General features: G+C 45.6%; 1 protein-coding gene and 1 long non-coding RNA gene across 2 annotated transcripts; both read left to right on the forward strand.

Annotated features, from left to right (window-relative positions):
* The first annotated feature begins 1,785 nt into the window (after window positions 1-1,785).
* On the forward strand, window positions 1,786-17,664 carry LOC144942673 (uncharacterized). The gene is made up of 13 exons (XM_078869472.1): window positions 1,786-1,918; window positions 3,972-4,118; window positions 5,471-5,676; window positions 6,763-6,943; window positions 7,065-7,286; window positions 8,997-9,181; window positions 9,541-9,721; window positions 10,469-10,687; window positions 12,099-12,278; window positions 12,938-13,053; window positions 15,956-16,014; window positions 17,094-17,272; window positions 17,492-17,664. Exons 1-13 carry the CDS (start codon window positions 1,786-1,788, stop codon window positions 17,662-17,664), a joined length of 2,181 nt encoding a protein of 726 aa, XP_078725598.1.
* A 1,408-nt stretch (window positions 17,665-19,072) lies between these two features.
* On the forward strand, window positions 19,073-19,693 carry LOC144942820 (uncharacterized). Its single transcript, XR_013639417.1, has 3 exons — window positions 19,073-19,185; window positions 19,452-19,495; window positions 19,647-19,693. It is a non-coding gene; the product is annotated as an uncharacterized LOC144942820 (long non-coding RNA).
* The last annotated feature ends 2,246 nt before the right edge of the window (window positions 19,694-21,939 follow it).

The raw sequence follows: 21,939 nt of genomic DNA on the forward strand, positions 1-21,939 counted from the left end.
CATTCTGAAATTAAGAATTCAGCAGAGGCTGATTTTACCATTAGAGGCACCCTTCTCGCTAGGGGATTGTATTGACTGCACTGCGAGCACCATCACAGCAAAACTAATGTTTTACCTCCACTTGTGTGTTGTGTCTTCTTTGAAAAGGCTGGATGTTTGGCGAGCCACACATCGCCACACTGGACGGAGTGGACTACACGTTCAACGGCCTGGGCGAGTACGATCTGCTCATCGCTAACGATGGAAACGTGACCAAGTTCGTTGTACAGGGGCGCACGCAGCGCGCGGGGGAAAACCACACGTCCATGGCTACGAGCTTCGTGGCGCTGGTGGTGATGCAGACAGGATGCCCAAGGGTAAGGAACGGGCCTTTAAAAATACTGCAAATTACTTAATGCTCCAACCCATCAATAAATGATGATTGTGATTTGTTATTGAGACACACTTTATCCCAGTGTCTCACAGTGCGTTATTTGCGATAAGTGACTTACATCACATTTCATATCAAACGGTTGAAAGGGCACCCCCAGTGGCAGCTGCACCTCGCCTGCAATCAGGCAATAGTCTGCCTATAGGGGGCGATGCTTGCTGTGATGTCCAATCCAAAATGAGGAATTTGCAGGTAATGATTCGATTTTGGCAAATGGCACACCATACGTATTTTTATTTAAATGGCATTAGGGAATCTTCAACGGCCATTATGAAGCAGACTGAACGTATTTAATGGTTAATACACACACAGTAATTATCAGGGCGACCTGCTTGGTTCGAACCGCAAACCTCTGCAGTAAATGGTGAACATGCTACCATTGAGCTATGCCATCCAATAAAACTATAAACCCATCAATAAAGGTGTCGATTTTTCTCACTCATTTTACAGAAACGATGCTAATCTAGGGGTTTTATTTACAGATTTCCCCAGCCATAGCTATAATCCTGTAAACAACATTAGAGCTTCAATCAATTTACATTGTGTTTTAAAATGTAATATTGTCAAGGAAACAACTCTTTGCTTACCACTTGCAGCGCAATGGAATACTAATGGGGCAGGTCACAGATTTGTAACATACCCATGTTTTTACTCAACAGGTGGAGTTGAAACTGGATCAGGAGAACACAACCTTGCTTTACATTGAAGGATATCAATTCAATGTTTCAGGTAAATTCCATAATGCATCAGCTGAATTAACGGCCTCGATCCACACAAGACGTACTAATGTTTGCCACTCTTCAATTAAGTACAATGATGGAAATGACGAGATATACAACTTCTTAAGGTTGTGTTTCAAACAGTGGTCAACCTTTATCCAGGCCTAGTGCACCACTGCAAGCTGATGAGATTCTCTGAATGTGGCCTCCTACACTTCATACCTCCTCCCTGGCTTGGGCATCCATTTACCAGTTATTTTAGCTGCTTAGTACATAATGAATAAAATTATAATTCACTGCCCAATTTTGGGTGAATGCCTCCCCACGCCACGTCGGTAATGGCCGTTGTTTGGCCACACTTCACCACGCTGGTTAGTGCGGGTTGGTGAAAGAGGGCCCAGGACCATTACAGATATCACTCATCACTGATGTTAGCCATGGCTGGGAATCAAACATAGGGCATCATGAATAGGTCAACATAATTGTGCCAAGCACTCCATATTTAATATGTTTAAACTAACATGATATTCATACCACAACAGTATTGCTCTAAATGCTCACCATTGTACAATCGAAACACCGGAATTGTTTTTAACCCCTGCAGAAAATGCCACCACAATAAATGGGACCACGGTGATGTTGAACAACGGGAGCACCGTGGTATCGTTTAAGTCTGGCGCGTCCGTGACGGTGACGGCCATAATGGGGGCCCTGCAGTTCCTCATCTCCCTGCCAGAGAAGATGCGCAACAACACCCAGGGGCTGCTCGGTGAGCTAACTTACCCGATATCCGGGCAGACTCTGTCACAACCCACTCACATCCAAAAGATCCTCATCGCGAGTGGTCATGTCCAATCAGATGGTAAGGTTTTCTGTAAGTCAGCCTTATTCTTTATTGTCTCCTAAAGTGTAACCAGACTTTGGCTTCCCAAAATAAAGCATCTCAACCAGACAATACAGACGATATGCTTATAACATCAAATGTATGTACACACAGCTATAAAGATTGAGTGAAATGTAACAAATTATTGCATGTCTCCACTTCCATTGTCAGGATTTTGCCATCAGTGATTGTTAATTCTGCACAAGGCAACCATTAATGGCATTAGCAGCAAAGGCCGGAATAGCCATGTTAATAAGTCAGAGATGGTGATCCGATCGTGCGTTTGCTACTATTTGCAGAGGTTCTGGGTTTGAACCAGACAGGCAACCCTGGATATTACTTTAGGGGTATTAACTATAAAAATACGACATATCAGCTTTACGGTGAATGTTAAATATTCCGTGACATAATTTGAAATGAGGCCATTATGTGCTTGTGCCATGGTTCAAATTTGCAAAGTAAAAAAAATACCTTTAAATTATTCAATTGGCATCACACATAGCAACATCGCACCCCCTACTGTGAAACTACTACAACCCTTGTCTGTAAAACACTGCGCCTCTGTGATAGCCTTGCACTGTAAGAAAGGCACACATTTCAAATGTATTCAATTATTATTATAGCTATTAAGAATCCTTACATGACGCAGTGACACATTCGTGTCACAGGCAGGTAGGCCAGCCACTGACAACGTGTGATGAGGGTTACTGACTGGAGAAGAAAACGTGCTCACTTGCTTTTGCCTCTGGTGATTTACATCTGAGAGTACTGTCCTCGTATTTCAGGCTTCTTAATTTGTTTTCGTATCTGTTTTTTATGACATTTATAGGAGTATTCAATGGAAACAAGACAGATGACTTTACAGCAAGAAATGGCACCATTTTGCCATTCAATGGAGACAAACCTCCGAAGGATGACAGAATATTTTTTGAATTTGGACAATCCTGTAAGTAAAAAATATGTATGCTAATTCACAAATCATTTATTACAGTAATAACACATTTCTTACCGTATTTGAGTGTTATGCTTCAATGAGGATATGCAAGGCTCTAATTAAAAAGACATGTAAAGGTAGTAAATATGCACATATAATAAGGGCTTAATTTTAGCCAGAGCTTTCCAGTGCTGGGCTCTGGAAAACATTTGCCTGCCCTCCTTGTTGGGGGAGATGGTAGGAATTGGGGGGTTAAGAATTGAGGTGCCTTAGAAATTAATCCATGAGAAATAAAACCCGACATATCTAACACATTGCACGTGTTACATGCCTAACTTATCGCAGTTGTACAATGTCCGTTTCATTGAGCTAAATATCTTCTCACATGTTCCCCAGGGAAAATAACAAACGAGAGTTCACTGTTCAGCTACAATGGCAGTGAGAGCTGGTTAATATTCAACAACAACACCTTCGTGCCAAGATTCTTTGATGATCTTTTACAAGAAAATGCAACCAAAACAAAGGAAATCACAGCTCTCTGCAATGGCAGTGATGCTTGCATATTCGATGCCCTGAGCACAGGAGACATACTCTTCGCCCTTGAATCCAAGAAGGCCAACTCAACGTTCGAGAAGATTAACACAGTTGTCCGTAAGAATCCCAGCTTTGTGCACTTTAAGTTCTGTTACAAAAACCAGGGTGACTGCTTGAAACATGACCTGCTCTTCTTGATTTACCTTCCCTTTGGCTGTGCACACAGCTAACTCTGTTGCTTATTTAAAGTCCAGGCTGTAGAACATCATATTCTCCTCTGCCTATAATTGACAGTCTCCTCTGCATCTGATATCAATGTCTTTCGCCAGTTCCCCCCCCCCTCGTCTACTTGACCTTTTAACGACAAAAATTCTCCTGCTTTTCCCATATTCATACATTGGTACATCATATGTATTGACAAGCATCTTTCTAGTATTTACTTAATCTGTATTTTTTTTTTATGATGAACAGGTAACTCCCTACCCAATATTACCGGCAGTCCTGTGCTTGAGACGCGCTTGAAGGAGGCCAAGACAATCAAGTTCAACATCACGGATCTAGACGGAGACAACATCACCCTCTCCATCTCCTCAACATCTCCAGATATAAATATCACAGGTATCCAAGGGACTGAACGTAGCCCTGTGTTATGCCATAGTCTCGGCTCCAGCTCCTCTCGGATGTACGAGGCGGCCGCCATGGCAGTCATCTTTCCTTAGCGGTATATTATACCGCTAAAGAAAGTGGTCTTGGGTGGGCCAAATGGACATTTGGTCGTGCTCGTCCCACCCCAGAGCTGCCCGAGTGTCAGCCATGGTCTACTGGATGTTCCATTGAGGAGACGCTCACGGACATACAACCTTAAATGCTTGATATTTCAGGAGAGTTCACACATTATTGGATCAGATTCAGATCGTGACAAAACTGTCAAAACACTTCACCGTGGTGATTTACCCCAATTTTCGTGATGGACACATCGGCACGTTTTCGCCAAAACTCGGATTAAATGGAAACTGCCAATGTGTGAATCCTGCCTCAAGAGTTCCCATGAGAGAGAGACCGCTTCTGCCGTGGGCGCTCTCCTGGTTTTAACTTATATGTTTAATGGAACATTTTAATTACAATGACGTACAGTAAACGCATATCACCAACCTTGAAGATTAAATATAATGCATCAAATAAATACGATTAGTACCAACCGCAGTATGTTTTAATGTCCTAATAATTTGAAATAATACCCTAACTATTCCTCAATCCAAATCATGTTTCAGCTTTCTGTATTTATGTTCCACAATGGCTAGCTTTACATATACATAGTTCTTAAAATTCCTCATAAATGAGGGCACTTACCATTTCTAGGACAAATTATAAATACCATCATGGTATGATTTCATTAACAAAGCTTAACTTATTTTGGCCAAACATCCGCAAGCTAAAAAATGTCCTGCATATTACTTAATTGGGATTACACACAGCAGTAACATTGCCCCAGACTGCCAAAACTTGCCAGGATCCTCTTGAAACCGAGTCTTGAGACTCAAGTGAGGCTTTCCAAGTAAACAGCGAAATAATAACAATACATTATAATCCCCCTAAATCCACTGCCGAAGCGCAGGTCCAGGGCACAGGCTCCCTCTTCCCCATCCCACCACAACCCCCCTCCTTGCCTTGCAACACCACATCCGTACTAGGGATCTTGAACCATAACGTGAGAGAGGAGTGGGTGTCTCTGACCATAGTTCAACATGCTGGGCAGAGCAGGTTGGACCAGTCCAGATATCACTCTCCGCTGCCGGTAATTGGGTCGCCTGGTTTACAGCGCAATGTGCAAACAACCGTGCCAACTCTCCACCCAGATGTCAATTCATGGAACGTCCCTCCACCCAGCTGTCAGTCATTGCAACCTACAGGTTGGAGAAGACGTTTCAGCCGCTGCGGTGTATCGCGTTAACACGGCCGTCTCTCCGCAGCGGACGGCGTGGTGGTGTGGCTGCCCACCTCTTCGCAAGCGGTGTTCGCTTCTGTCGTGGCTTCGGACGGCAATAGGGCCCCAGACGGCACCCTGACCCCGACGCTAATGCCACTCAACCTCGCGCTATGCAACTGCAGCGCCAACAGCACCTGCCTGTTCTCGGAGCCAATGTACAGCGAGCAACAGAACCAGTCCACCTTCCAAGTGAGAACTTGTACTTTTTTAAACAAACCTCCCCTGTTTTACAGCAGTCGGCGCGGTCTGATTGAGTTATGACTAGCGGTGACTTGTTAGTTTCTTAAATGACCGCTGTTGAAACTACGGCAAAACCTCTCTTATCCGGCACTTTACCATCCAGAATGCTCTATTAACCGGCATCTGTCACAGACGAGAATATCAATCTTCCTTCAGGCAACCGTAAAAATTCCCGACAACCATCCGGCATCTTGCCGTGCGCTTCTCAGAGATGCGCTGTTGCTCACGGGAGCTTTGCGACGCTGCCAAATGACGGCTCTTGCGACTGTCTGTTCATACAGAACTGTACAGACTGTACCACTGTGTACTGTACCACTGTACGCTATGTTACTGTATAGTGTACAGTACTCTAAAAGGCCCCACTACTTCTCCACAGTCAACTTATCAACTTAGAATGCGCCACAACTGACCGGTGGGTACATCTGTAAGAGAGTTTATTATTTATTATGCCATTGTTAGAATCTAAGTTTAGTTAATTTCTTGAAAAGTTGTACTTACTCGGAAACACGTGGTGAATCATAAGTATAACTCTCAGATTATAACCGGCGTGTTTGATTAACCCACGGATGCCGGCTAACAGAGCCCTTGCTCTACTTAGGTCGATGCTTGAATACAGTATTCTACAATTACAGTACTTTGGCATTTTCCGTCACAGAGAAACACAAATAGCATACAGTGTATCAGTCTTAATATAATAAGCAGTGTGTGTGTATCAACTGTGTGTGTTTCGATTTAAAGCTTTCGTGACTGCAGGGATTCATCTTCTTGGTTTTTTCGGTAAAGTCACGTAGAAGGGAAGTAATAAAATAATAAAAATAAAACATAATAAAATTAAACAATTTCGGCCACAACAATGCGTTGTGGCCGAAACGTCGTGAGAATTGTTTAATTTTATTATGTTTTATTTTTATTATTTTATTACTTCCCTTCTACGTGACTTTACCGAAAAAACCAAGAAGATGAACTGTGTGTGTGTGGAGGTGCACACAGTCCCGTTACTCAGGCCACGCTTTCTTTTTCATGTCCACATGTCAGGTCGCCGGCTGCAACTGCTCGGCCGGCTACACTGGGCAGTTCTGCAACGAAAACTTGAATGCCTGTACGACCAACCCCTGCTACCCGGGCATCGACTGCACAGACCTGCCCCCTCCGTCTTTGGGCTACAAATGTGGTCCCTGCCCTGCGGGCTACACTGGCGATGGGGAGAATTGTCTTGGTAAGTCCGCAGAGAAGTCCCTTGTGGCCTGGCCTCTGATATCCATGAATGTGCAGGAGTGGTGTTGGATCTTTAAGTAACCGAATGTGACCCCGGGTCTTTTCTCTATGTATTTCGCCAGACATTGATGAGTGCAACGTCACGTCCCCTTGCGGTGGTCATGGAAGCTGCACCAACAGCCCAGGATCCTTCAACTGCAGCTGCTTTCCCGGCTACAGAGACCCTCCCACCTGCCGGGACATCGATGAGTGTGCGGAGAACACGTCCATCTGCAACAACGCCACCGAAAACTGTCGCAACAATGAAGGGAATTACAGCTGCTTCCCCAGGCCAGGCCTCCAAGGTACGGCTGCAGTACTCGCAACTGACAGGGAATCCTGCAACACAACGTGAGCATGAGGGCAGCTTTCGATGAAAACAGCACAATCCATCAGTGGCCTTGTGATCTGATCGCAGCGATTTGTTTTTGATGGAGCACCCTTCACACCGCAGCGTCTCAGAGCACCTTACACGCCATAAGTGGCTTGCATCTCATCTCCAATTTTTGTAAGGGCACCCCCAAGTGGCAGCTGTTCCTGTGGGCAGAAGATCACTGACCACCTGGTCTACAAACCGGCGTTGGTCTGCCAGTAGGGTGGAGATGATTGCTATTTGTAATCCAATTTTAGTCATTTGGTAAATTTGAACCATGACGCCGGCACATAATGGTTGATTGACATGCGGGGATCTTAAACATTCACTGTGCAGCAGACAACTTGCCTTTTATGGTTTATGCCACTGTATTAATAACCAGGGTGGCCTGTTGGAATCGAACCGTGAACCTCTGCAACAAGCAGTGAACGCGCTACCACTGAGCGACGTCATTGTCCCATGATATTTACATTAAACGTGCACGTAATTACAACATTTGTACTGATAAACATTTTTACTGCACGTATTTATATAGTCCATTCTTGAGACAACACTCTCACTGTCAAACGTTCAAACCCAATAAAATGTTGCACTAAAGTAAAAATGTATTGTCTAACACATCAGACATGCGTTGTATGTCATGTCTAGCTCCCCATAAAAATACTGCTCTTCATCACGCTCCATCCTCTACTAAACAGGCAACAAGCCGCCAACTATCAACGGAAGTACCGAGGTTCAAGCGCGGTTGAATGAGTCGACGATTCTACAGATCACGGTCGTGGATCCCGAGTCAGACCCCATCACCCTTACGATCACTCCGAATTCTTCAGACTTCACAATTTACGGTAAATATATCATTGTCATAAAACGTTTATCCACTGTGTGTTAGACAAACCTTCGTGGCAGGAAGAGTCGGAACTGTTTTCTGGGTAACTGCTTCCCAGCCATGATGCATGTCTTCTTTTGTGTAATCACCATTGCCTGTTACCGGCTATGACATATGAATCATAAAGATGAAAACTGACTAAGAAAATGAAACAAAAAGCTGATAGTTGCATAAATACGTGCGGAGGGGTGTATGCTCAGGAAGACACTAAGAGACAGGAATTGGAACAAACAGATCAGGGGCCAAATACAAATTAAATACATCATATTTAATGTTCAGAAAAATAAGTGGGTTGAGCAGGACCCATCATGGCTAGGAGGGACGATGGCCAAGAGATAAGACTGGTGATGGACGTGAGAAAGAGACCACCACAGAGATGGAGCAATGAGATCAGTGCAAGCGCAGTAGTGAATGGGATTGTGGCATTGCAGAGCTGTGTGAGGTGGCAATGGCAGGTGAAGGCCTTCATCAGGCAATGGAATGGCCGTGGTTAATGAAATTACTTGTTGATATAGATGTTTTCTTTGCAGTTGGGGCAGTCGTTAAATTAAAACCGACATATACCTATCAGTGTCTATACATTGTGTAAATATAAGGTGTTCATATATTAATTTAAAGGAAGCCCTACGTGGGCACAATTGCCAGTGCATGCGTACTGCAATCAGAACCCTGCCGCTGCCGTGCGTGAGGGACAGACAGCAGCTAAACGATCGCCCTGACCACTCTCACCCTCCACGTGCGGTCGCTCTCCCCCAGCCAACGGCTCGGTGGGGTGGCGGCCCAGCTCCACGCGGGAGGCGTTGGTGTGGCTGGTGGCCTCGGACGGAGGGAGTTCATCGCGGGTGGCGCTCTCGCTCACCGTGTGCAACTGCAGCCGGAACGCCGCTTGCAACTTCTCGCAGCCGCTGCTCAGCAGCTCCAACGACTCGGCATCGTTTCAGGTGCCATAGGACCTCGAGGATGGGTGTTGATATTCTCACGCGTGCTAGATTTAGAATAAGTGTGTGTACTCGCGTTTTTACGCGTGTGCTGTGTATGGGACAATCGACACCCGGGGATCGCCTTGCGAATGAGATGTTCGACCCCAAGTGATGATTACCCAGGTGAAATATTTTCATGAATAGAAACAAATACAATTACATAAAAATGAGAAACCACATTCATGTTTCCGAGAGGAGGCAGACAGACAACTGAAACGATGGAAAAAAACATTCTCCCATTTCCAACCAGCCCTTGCACGTCGGTGGTATATCAACATGTTCCCAATGGATGTGGCCTCTCTGCGCGCCCGTGGGTGTAGGTTGCGAGCTGCCTGTGCTCGAGCGGCTACGTTGGAACCTACTGTGACCAGGACTACGACGCCTGCGGGAAGAGCCCGTGTTTCTCCGGGGTGACCTGCACGGACCTACCCGCGCCATCGCTGAACTTCACGTGCGGACCTTGTCCTGTCGGGTACAGCGGCAACGGGAGGTCCTGTCTGGGTAAGCAACATCACGTCGGCCTTGTGACGTGTCCAGCGGGTGCGCATTCACCGCTTGTTGCAGAGGTTTGCGGCTCGAGCCCCGCGGCCGCCCTGGTTAATACTGCGGTGTGCTTATTAACTATAAAATGCTACATGCACCATCTGCTTCACAGTGGATGTTAAAGTTCCCCTGACATAATTCGAAATGAGTATGACATCGTGTGCCAACGTCATGGGCCAAATTGGCCAAATTAAAAAAATGACCTGCAAATGACTCAATTTGGATTCCACGCAGCAAACGTGGCACCCTACTGGCAGGCAAATGCCTGTTTGCAGGCCAGGTGCTCAGTCACCTTATGCCCACATTGACCGCTACCACTGGAGGTGCCCTTTTGAATGTATGAGATGAGATGTGCTGTGACGCGCTCTGGGTTACCATATCGGCTGAAGATTTTGGCAAAATAAATTATCTTATTCTCGCTTTCCGCTGATATAGATTTGCACATATATCAGATTCATAATAAATTGACACTGACTGTAATAAATAGGTGCAGAAATTTATTTTGAAGGACATCTTCACGTACGAATCATGAAACACTTGTTATGGGGTTGACTTTAAAATCAATGATCGTTGATCTCAATTACGAGTCCAGCAGTTCACGTGGCTTGTGGCCAGGTCTCTGATATCCACGAATGTGCAGGAGTGGTGTTGGATCTTTAAGTAACCGAATGTGACCCCGGGTCTTTTCTCTCTGTATTTCGCCAGACATTGATGAGTGCAACGTCACGTCCCCTTGCGGTGGTCATGGAAGCTGCACCAACAGCCCAGGATCCTTCAACTGCAGCTGCTTCCCCGGCTACAGAAACCCTCCCACCTGCTTGGACATCGACGAGTGTGCCGAGCAGCCAAACATCTGCAGCAGCAGCCAGCTCTGCGTGAATACACTCGGCAGTTTCAAGTGCAACTGTAAGCTGGGCGTGTCAGGTGAGGCCCTTCGGTGTATTCCAGCGCACGGTACACACTGGCACACACTGGCACATCGGACTCCAGCCGTATTCACTCACCCAGCAGGTGAGTTTGGTTGAGTTGAATAAATAATAATGGTACACCTCACATGATATGCTCACATGCTCATAAGAGTGAGGGCATACGCATATGCTTTGTACGTATGTATGTTGAACTTCTTTCGCGCCATACACAACCAACCATGCTAGTCGGAGATGCTTTAATTCCATCAAACACGACAACCCGCTGATGATTTAAGCACCGTTACTGACCATGTGCAGGCCTGTCCCCACAAATGGTTTGATGTGGATCGCACTCCATTGGTACGATGGATATGAAATGAATGAACCAAATGTACTCAGAATTATTCGGTTTGATGTATTAAAATCACAACCAGGTAGTAACAGACGCAGCTGTTCACTGTGCTGTGCCATCACTGTCAGTCACCACTGACTTCAAACCAATCCTTGAGTCGGGTTGACAAGAACCTGGTCACTTTCAACTGAAGTAAAAGCTAGTCACTACCTGCAGTAACGGGTTATCCAAACACGTCTGACAGTGTTACTTTTCTCCATATTGGAGTCGTGATTATACCTCGTACAATCACTGTATATGACATTGTGGAACAGGTACGGTACATATTAGGCTCCGGAAGCACGATGAAGCTCAAAAGCCTGGTTCATCTCTCGTCAGCCACTACTGTACAAATCGCAGATCTGGCCAAGGTGGAATACTGTTGTCACGTTTGTGATGGAACTCCCTAGTTCCTACCTGACTGTGCTCAATGGAATCCAACATTAATCATCTGGGCAGACCAATGAAGCTGTGCTCATTGATAAATTCCAGCCACTCTCTCACCGCCATTCAGTCGGTTGTCACCCCTTTGTTGCCACGACCACAATCGTTGTTCCCATGAGCGTCACGAATTCATACCTCCTACCCATGTCAAAGGTGCATTCTACCAGTTAGTTTCCTCTCATCCATACTCTATCATAAATGTTGCATCCTATAGCATTGTAGGATACAACATGTCTTTTCCTCACATTGCTCGACTTTGGAACTCCCTCCCCATCCTCTTTTTCCCCCCTCATGTTCCTAAACCCTTGCTCAATCACAGAAATGTGTTTGTTGTATGTATGTAGATTGGACTTCTTTCGCACCGTGCGTAGCTAACCGTAATTTCTCAACTACTTCTCTGTCATGCAAAACATTAAGACATTGGCCAAATATCCCTATGCAGCACCCACCAATAAAACAATATTGAGTGGATGTGAGGCGTTCCTGATTACATAGAGCGTTATTTACATTTCATTAAGAAACTTGGCAATACGTGTTTACTGTAATGCAGTGACCCTCGTGTTTATAACAACCGTAATTTTATCTGGAACAGATGGCAGCTGCAGTCTAGTTTGCCCCGACTCGAACTGCCCCGAGAGCTACTGCAATAAACACGGCACGTGCAGCCTCAACACGACCACGTGCAAGCAGCAGTGCGCTTGTGGAGACAGCTACAGGGGAGACAACTGCCAGAACGGCAAGGAGATCTTTCAGGCGAAGTTAAAAGTCACAGGTGAGTCCACATTCTACATCTCCACGGGGCACAGACACCACCGTGACAGCAGCAGCAGCACAGAGCCACGTTTTCTCTTCACTACTAGGCCTGGTAGTCATGCTTATGGTGATTTGGATGATGCTTGAGCTCTTGGAGGCTGTTGCTCCCCCAGTGTGAGTAGTGAGTGAGTATGTATGTTAAACTCCCCCGATGTGAGTGGGTGAGTGAGTCGCTCCCTCGATGTGAGTTGAGTCGCTCCCCATTGTGAGTGAGTCGCTCTTTGGTATGAATGGGTGAGTCGCTCCCCCAGTGTGAGTGAGTTCGTCCCTCACTTCCGATTTGCACAGTTGGCTACGTACGGTGCAAAAGAAGTTTAACATACATACGTGTCACTCCTCTATTGTGCATGGGGTGATGCGTGGGGATGTTTTGTATTTTTTGTGATTTGTGTGTTAGGCGATTTGAGGTGCCAGGTATTTAAGCATCTAATTCATTAATTTCCTTATCGTGTATGGCAATTGATTGAGCAGCTGTATCGGCGGCATCCCTTTGATTTTTAGCTGACACTGCCTTGTACACCGCTGTGCGCTGAGCCAAGTGCTGCGGTCAGCAGTAACGAGGGTGTTGTGGATGAGCAGTGGATCTGTGCTTGAGTGGTTGTGTTTCTTTCCGTGCAGGATTGAATGCAATCTACCGGCTGAACTTCACCTTTCAGGGCGAGACGTACGACAGCTATTTAACGGACAGCGCCAATCCGGAATACGTGACGCGCAGAGATAGCTACATCGGAGCTGTAAGTGGTGGGTCACCAACGTGAGGACGGCCTTCTCTGGAGCTCTCGGACGTGGGGGACTTGTTGGGGCTCGTATGTGGGGGACTTGTTGGGGCTCGTATGTGGGGGACTTGTTGGGGCTCGTACGTGGGGGACTTGTTGGGGCTCGTATGTGGGGGACTTGTTGATGCTCGTATGTGGGGGACTTGTTTGGGCTCGTACGTGGGGGACTTGTTGGGGCTCGTATGTGGGGGACTTGTTGATGCTCGTATGTAGGGGACTTGTTTGGGCTCGTATGTGGGGGACTTGTTGGGGCTCGTATGTGGGGGACTTGTTGATGCTCGTATGTGGGGGACTTGTTGGGGCTCGTATGTGGGGGACTTGTTTGGGCTCGTACGTGGGGGACTTGTTGGGGCTCGTACGTGGGGGACTTGTTGGGGCTCGTATGTGGGGGACTTGTTGGGGCTCGTATGTGGGGGACTTGTTTGGGCTCGTATGTGGGGGACTTGTTTGGGCTCGTATGTGGGGGACTTGTTGGGGCTCGTACGTGGGGGACTTGTTTGGGCTCGTACGTGGGGGACTTGTTGGGGCTCGTATGTGGGGGACTTGTTGGGGCTCGTATGTGGGGGACTTGTTTGGGCTCGTATGTGGGGGACTTGTTGGGGCTCGTACGTGGGGGACTTGTTTGGGCTCGTATGTGGGGGACTTGTTTGGGCTCGTATGTGGGGGACTTGTTGGGGCTCGTACGTGGGGGACTTGTTTGGGCTCGTATGTGGGGGACTTGTTGGGGCTCGTATGTGGGGGACTTGTTGGGGCTCGTATGTGGGGGACTTGTTGATGCTCGTATGTGGGGGACTTGTTGGGGCTCGTATGTGGGGGACTTGTTGGGGCTCGTATGTGGGGGACTTGTTGATGCTCGTACGTGGGGGACTTGTTTGGGCTCGTATGTGGGGGACTTGTTGGGGCTCGTATGTGGGGGACTTGTTGGGGCTCGTATGTGGGGGACTTGTTGGGGCTCGTATGTGGGGGACTTGTTGGGGCTCGTATGTGGGGGACTTGTTTGGGCTCGTATGTGGGGGACTTGTTGGGGCTCGTACGTGGGGGACTTGTTTGGGCTCGTATGTGGGGGACTTGTTTGGGCTCGTATGTGTGGGACTTGTTGGGGCTCGTACGTGGGGGACTTGTTTGGGCTCGTATGTGGGGGACTTGTTGGGGCTCGTATGTGGGGGACTTGTTGGGGCTCGTATGTGGGGGACTTGTTGATGCTCGTATGTGGGGGACTTGTTGGAGCTCGTATGTGGGGGACTTGTTGGGGCTCGTACGTGGGGGACTTGTTGGGGCTCGTATGTGGGGGACTTGTTTGGGCTCGTATGTGGGGGACTTGTTGGGGCTCGTACGTGGGGGACTTGTTTGGGCTCGTATGTGGGGGACTTGTTGGGGCTCGTATGTGGGGGACTTGTTGGGGATCGTATGTGGGGGACTTGTTGATGCTCGTATGTGGGGGACTTGTTGGGGCTCGTATGTGGGGGACTTGTTGGGGCTCGTATGTGGGGGACTTGTTGGGGCTCGTATGTGGGGGACTTGTTTGGGCTCGTATGTGGGGGACTTGTTGATGCTCGTATGTGGGGGACTTGTTTGGGCTCGTATGTGGGGGACTTGTTTGGGCTCGTATGTGGGGGACTTGTTGATGCTCGTATGTAGGGGACTTGTTTGGGCTCGTATGTGGGGGACTTGTTGGGGCTCGTATGTGGGGGACTTGTTGATGCTCGTATGTAGGGGACTTGTTTGGGCTCGTATGTGGGGGACTTGTTGATGCTCGTATGTAGGGGACTTGTTGATGCTCGTATGTGGGGGACTTGTTGGGGCTCGTATGTGGGGGACTTGTTTGGGCTCGTACGTGGGGGACTTGTTGGGGCTCGTATGTGGGGGACTTGTTGGGGCTCGTATGTGGGGGACTTGTTGGGGCTCGTATGTGGGGGACTTGTTGGGGCCCGTATGTGGGGGATTTGTTGGGGCTCGTATGTGGGGGACTTGTTTGGGCTCGTACGTGGGGGACTTGTTGGGGCTCGTATGTGGGGGACTTGTTGGGGCTCGTACGTGGGGGACTTGTTGGGGCTCGTATGTGGGGGACTTGTTGGGGCTCGTATGTGGGGGACTTGTTGGGGCTCGTACGTGGGGGACTTGTTTGGGCTCGTACGTGGGGGACTTGTTTGGGCTCGTACGTGGGGGACTTGTTGGGGCTCGTACGTGGGGGACTTGTTGGGGCTCGTATGTGGGGGACTTGTTGGGGCTCGTATGTGGGGGACTTGTTGGGGCTCGTATGTGGGGGACTTGTTGGGGCTCGTATGCGGGGGACTTCATGATCGTTTATTCAATGGATAAACTAGTTCTGCATTGGGAAGTTGGAGTTGTCCACGAACGATCTTCTTTTTCTTCTTTCGTATGGATTAATAACATCGGATTAAAAATGTAATCTTAGATTTGTTTTCACTATTGTCAGCGTGACTTCTACTTGACCGTTTGCTGCTGGAATGTGTTGCTAGACTGGAATGCACTACATCCTAAAACAGGCATTTGTTGAGTTAATATATATTTATACGTATATACAATTTAAACAATTTTCTATGTATTTAGCTTATTTCACAGTGTCCCCTTGCTCAAATGAGCTTCAGGGCTCCACTAATTTTAATGTTTATGAAACTAAGGGGTGAAAATTACACATTCCTATGTTATCAGTCTCGCCATACAATGACTGCTGTAGACTTCGATAAGGTGCTATGTTGTCAGGGTATGTAATTTAACACTTATGGTAATGGTTCACGTGTTGGTCATCTAAGTCATCATGAGGTAAACTGCGTGTTTGTATTGTTCATGTATGCATAAAATATGCATTTAACACCACAATTGATGCCTCTCTCAACAGGTTAAAGACAGGCTGTCAAGTATTTCTTTATTCTATGATATCAGCTTGAAAAGATTTCTGTAAGTAACACAAATTTATTTGACAAAATCTGAATACCTGTACTCAAATTAGCATTAAGCAGTGCTCATATGTATTTATAGTCCTGATGGGCGCCACGGTGGTGAGATATTGGCTTCCTCGCCTGGTATGCGGGGTCTTGAGTTCGACCCGATCCTGACTCCCGCTCTATATTTGGAGTCTGCACATTCTCTCCGTGGATGCGTGGATTTTTGTCCGGGTCCTCCGTTTTTTCCTCCACATTTACAAAACAAGCGTTTCGAGTATTTGGCTGCTATGAATTTCCACGTGATAAACCACTTCGTTGAGCTATAATTTGTGGCCAGGTCGCTTCTGGAAAAGATCTACACAGCTCAGTAGAGTTGTAAGGCTCACTGTTGGGGACCAGTGTTTCCCTAAGACGCCACAGCCACTCTTGACCTCCCATTGGATGGGATGGTGGACCCTCATTTTTTCACGTCTGAATCTTGTGATCTCAAATTCGGGATGTGCTGCACTACCAACAGTATCGTTACTTGGCAAGAGACGTTGTGTATATACTTGAGCATGATCACATTGTAAGAGTTACTAGTGGCTGGCAGAATGGCTCTTGTGTTGTTGTTGTAGAACCCACAGGAATAAATGTAGTTCAGTACACGGTGTCATCACTACCCCACCAGCTGGCTCACCGGGAGGGCAAGTGGCTCACAATCTAAAGATTGCGAGTTCAAATCCTGGTTAGAAGTTAACTTAGACCATCATCCTTCCGGGGTCGATACAATTAGTACCACTTTGTGGGGAAGTCAACAGTGATTATCCGATGGATATACTCGTCGCTGTCATAGGAATGTGAAATATCTACACGGGCAGAGGACTGTAAACTGCAGTTGAGTACTGCCTTAATGCTTGTTTGAGCATGAACTCACTTTGACTTGTATTTGAGTGGCAACCACATGCTGGAGGTGCATATTCATTTGATGCTATTTCTACATTTAAATACTAAAGCTTGTAACATGCTAAAGGTTTATACCACAATTGCTATGTGAATCTCTGTATCATACAACGCCTGTAAAGGGATTGTGTGTATTATTCATATCTGCAGTGACCAAGGCAACAAGGTGTTGTTAACAGAGATGACAGCCAAGTACAACTACACCTCCACCAAGGATGTCATAATGTTCTACGACAACTCGCTCACGCAAACAATAAGAAACAGTTTCAACAAAAGAAAGCGATCAACTGACGTCATCTACCTTGATAATCTGGTGGAAGACTTAGTGGGTGAGTTTCATTGGGTGACATCACTTCAGAAGTGTATGTTACTAGAGAGTGAAGTTATTTTATCATTGACCACAACATGAAATTCTGTATTTTTAGGTTGTCCAATTTTACTTTTTAAAACCTTTACAATCATGTTCTGTCTGAAGCCCTACTCATCATGAGTGCAGCCAACACGTCTCCTTGTATTAACCTGTCCCTCCCTCCTCTACGTTGCTACAGTTCCCAAAGACGTACTCCTCAACTACTACAGCTGCGACACAGAATTGAATGGCTATGTCGTCGTCTTCGACAGCGCACAGGGGGTCATCTGCAAGTCCCCGTGCAACAACACCAACTACTGCAAAAACGGTGGCACCTGCCAGCACCTGGCAGCTGGAGTCCAGTGCACGTGAGTTATGGAATTCAGCATCATCAGCCATAATCAATCCACTGCTGGATGGAGACCTCCCCATTTCTTTGCTGCAATGCAATGATCCATCTACACACCAACCGATCTCATCGCTCCATATCCTCGGTAGACGTCTTCTCAGACGCGCGTCCATTCGGATTGGAATTTGCGATGGAATTGTGCACATTTTAAGTGAATACGTTGTTGAATGCTGGGCTGAAGGTTCATAATGCAAAGTATCCAGCAACATCGAGCACAATAGATGGTAATGCAGATGCATTTCTGGCACCTTTATTGAATTGAGCTAGATAATAGGGATCCATAATAGAGGTTTTGGGGTTAGATCATTTAAATATATAAATGTGTCGTTAAACCCGCCACCACCCGACACAGCCAATTAGTAAGGGTTGTCACGTAAACAGAACATGCCAAATCGTTACTAGTACAGCACACGTGTTTGTTGGTGAGCAAAGCCACAACATTTACAATCTGAGGACGATGTTTTGCCAGTAATTACAACTAGCTTCATCAGGCGACAGCTAGATTTGTAGAGAAATCCTCCTGTTTTTTTCCTTAAATAGAGGGGTAGATGTGATGACAACACTTATGAGCAGCTTCTTGCGCGAATTGGGGGGAGGGATCAATGAATGCATATAAATGACTATCGGTATCCAATGCCAATAAGGTAATTTGTATGGGAATCAACGTAAATTATGCATGTGCATTACGCAAATCCATTGCTCTTGTACTTCCTGTCAATTGTGTGCACTATTGTTCAATGGTAATCCCTATTGAAGTATGGTGACCTGTTTAGGCATGCATTTAAACAATGTATTACTTGATGATTCGCTTCCAAGCAGCACCAAGCCTGTAGCTATCTGAACGGTTAAAATTATTTTTATTTCTCTCAATTTCGATAAATTCTCTAATTAGCCTTGGCCAGTAGTAACTAGTTTTGCACAGAACTTCAACATTATCAAAATCAATTGACCGTCCTTGTTGGCACGCGTGTTCTGCCTCTGCCGATAGTTGTATTTGGGAGTATTTAATATTTATTTGGTGTTCTTGTAGTCTCGTGCTGATCATTCGTCCTGACTGCCCAACATAGCATTGCCAAACGTGCAATGAATCCAGTACACACCTCCTGTTGATAGCTTCGGTAATACATCTTTTGTACCAGATATTATTTTGTGTACGGTGCCAAATCTGACTCGGATGTTTTGTTTTTCCAAACATCTGGCTAGTTTATCAGTTACTCCCGCAATGTACAGTATTTTAATATATATATTGGTCGTGAAATCCTACGTATTAAATTAAGCAACACCGTTGATTTGTTGTTGTGTTCCTTTGACAGATGTCCTGCAAACTTCAACGGGCAGTTCTGTGAGAATGATGTGACCGGAGTGAGCCGTGGAGTGTTCTTTGGCGTGCTGTTTGGAGTGCTGGGAGGATTGCTGCTGCTGCTGCTGGGGCTGCTGGCCTTCTGTCTCTACAAGAAGAAGAATAGCTCACTCTTTGATGACAAGTAAGAACCCACACACATTTTCCACTGAATATGCACCGTCTTTATCAAGTCTACAGGGTATATGGGCATATACACTCATCCACGAGCAGAGTTTTACTGTCAGATTTAATGATGGAAATACGAATGCATGTTACACAGATTATTTTCTGATGAAATCGGTGGCATTCGTTCCTAAGATATGCATTAAATAGTTAAATTTGCTTGAAAAATAGGTGCAGTTGAAATTTCAAGTGATGTGATTATTTTGCTTTTTATCTTCATTCCAGACACAGCATCCTGCGATCTTCGTCAAGAGGAAGCTATATACCCTGTAAGTATTACTCTAATTCACAACACATGTAGCTCACATGTTTTCCTGATTTCTACTCCGTGTGTTGAAATTACATTTCGCGTCATTATCATGTTGTGCACTGGTCATTTAAAACTACTCCTTAAGTTTAATTTGGAAAAATCCTTTCTAGGGCTGTCATCAATGAACGAATCAACTCTGCAAGGAAATGTACCGGGCATTACTCTTAAAGGCTTGAAAACTAAACTCGATAACATCGATATAAGCTCCAAGGTAAGCACATTCACACACAGACAAAATAATCTGGAGGAGAATTACTTGTTCAATGCAGATGTGGATGTTGAAATGCAGGGTCCAATAAAAGGCTTTCTGTCAAAGGCTTCCAGTCAACCTTTGCTCAGTGGGAAGTCTCCTCTGCTGCCCCATAGTCTGGATCTCCCTTCGCCCCCAGACGTCCTTGCTGTTGACTTCCTGCCCTTGTTCAAGTCCGGGCTCAAAACCTCTCTGTCTATAAACGAGTGCCTCTTTCACTCTTAAAATAAATGCATATTTATTGTTGCTGTGCAGTGTCTTGTAATACAGTTGCATTTAGATTTTGTATGAATCTAAATTAAATTGTAACTGTGTTGTATTTCACATCACTGTGTGATATATCGTTAGCAATATTTGTGTCCAGGTATAAGCACACAAAACAAAATATGAATGTTGCCACTTGGTCTTCACATACAGCCTAAGTCAAACCTCTTGGCTACTATGTCTTGTTATCATTTTATGGTTTCCTCACACTGCAATGTGGTCTGAAAGTAGCATCTTGCCATTACAAAAGTATAGGCAGACAGCACTTTGCTCGACCCTGTGGAACGCCTATTCGTTATAGCACACTTTATCCTGGAGAACATTTTGACTCACAAAAATAAAACGAAATAATCTCAAAAGCTCTAATGAGTGAGAATGAGAAAATATGCCCCTCCCCCCCTCTTATACGCTCAGCCAATGAGAGCGACTTGCGCTCTGATGCAATCAGACCCCAGCCCCCGTGATTCGATTATAACGATTCGTATTCACAAGATCACATTGAAAAAAACTATTTTGTCTGGTCAGGTGAGAACTGACGAGACTGGGATAGTCTCTGGCTCCACCTAAAAGCAGCTCCCCCACCACTGCCTTGTAGGACAAGTACAGTAGAATGCACATGCCTCAATTAAGTCCTCATATATTGCTCATACGAAAGAAATAACACCGTTGGGAATGCATCGCGAAATATATGCAATTATATAATGACTTCTGTTAGTGCTGATTCCATGAGCGTTTCTTGAATGCTAAGCGAGGTCATGCCTGTAAGATGTTTGTACATTTTCCTTGTCCAGTTAAACCAAGAACTCATTAACTAGCAAACAGTTGTGTCTTCAATATTATGTTATGTTATTATTATGTTTGTTTACCCAGGAAATCCTCACTGAGCCTCAAGACTCTTTTTCAGGAGGGTACTGCTAAGTTTGTGCAGTCGGGGGCGATGTCGCTGCTGTGTGTAATCCCAATTAAGTAACAACGGTATTGGGGATTTTCTTTTTTCTTTTAATCTGTCCAATGCGCTATCTAATATCTGGTTTGTATGTGGAGCAGTTTCAAGTTTGCACGTGAAAAACTACGCTTTGTTCATTGAAGATGCAAAAATAACAGAAATTGATCTCACTAATTGCTCTGCCCTGTGCATATTTTTTCATGACCAGATTTTCACCAAGCGCCCGACCATTGTGCACCCCAAGCCAATGGACCAGGATTCAATGAGCAGTCAATGAGGAGACGGTTTCCCCGTGGTGACGGCGGATGACAATGACTCTCAAGCCAAATGAAGACTGTGACAGAATCCCTGAAACGTGACGACGCATGGCGAGGTCCCCGAGGGCCCGCCCAACTTGAGCAACGCCGTCACATTCCCATCGTCCCATAAACACCGCGAATACAGTTCTACAAATATTTTAAATAGAAAAATACATTCTTCAAAACTGGAAAAATTCCTTATAAACCGATGCAAGTGAATGTAAACTTTAATTTTTACTATAAACTAAATTTATTTCATGGTTATATCGCATATATCTATAACATTGATATTATAAGCCAATAATATATTTTAGATACATATATTTCTGTATTGGAGTGCATAGATGACGAAGTGAGAGTTTACCTGGCTTTGGTGGTTTAAACTCCGATTGCGGCAACATTTTTGATAGTGCTGAAGGGAATCTGTAAAAGTACTGCTTTTGCTGACACCCTGAATGTTAAAGTGGTCTGGGACATTATTATCCAGATTTTGTCACTGTTACGGCCAAATCTAAAAACTTTAATTTTTCAGATTTTTCTTTTAAAATGAGTCACTTTGTTGGGTTTTTATCATTTAGGGCACTTCCATTGTGATCTAGAAGCGTCCTCCAGTTTACCACACTGCCACAACGCTGACGTTCACG

Source organism: Lampetra fluviatilis, chromosome 28 (genome assembly GCF_964198595.1).
Source record: "Lampetra fluviatilis chromosome 28, kcLamFluv1.1, whole genome shotgun sequence".
In the NCBI taxonomy this organism is placed as follows: domain Eukaryota; kingdom Metazoa; phylum Chordata; class Hyperoartia; order Petromyzontiformes; family Petromyzontidae; genus Lampetra; species Lampetra fluviatilis.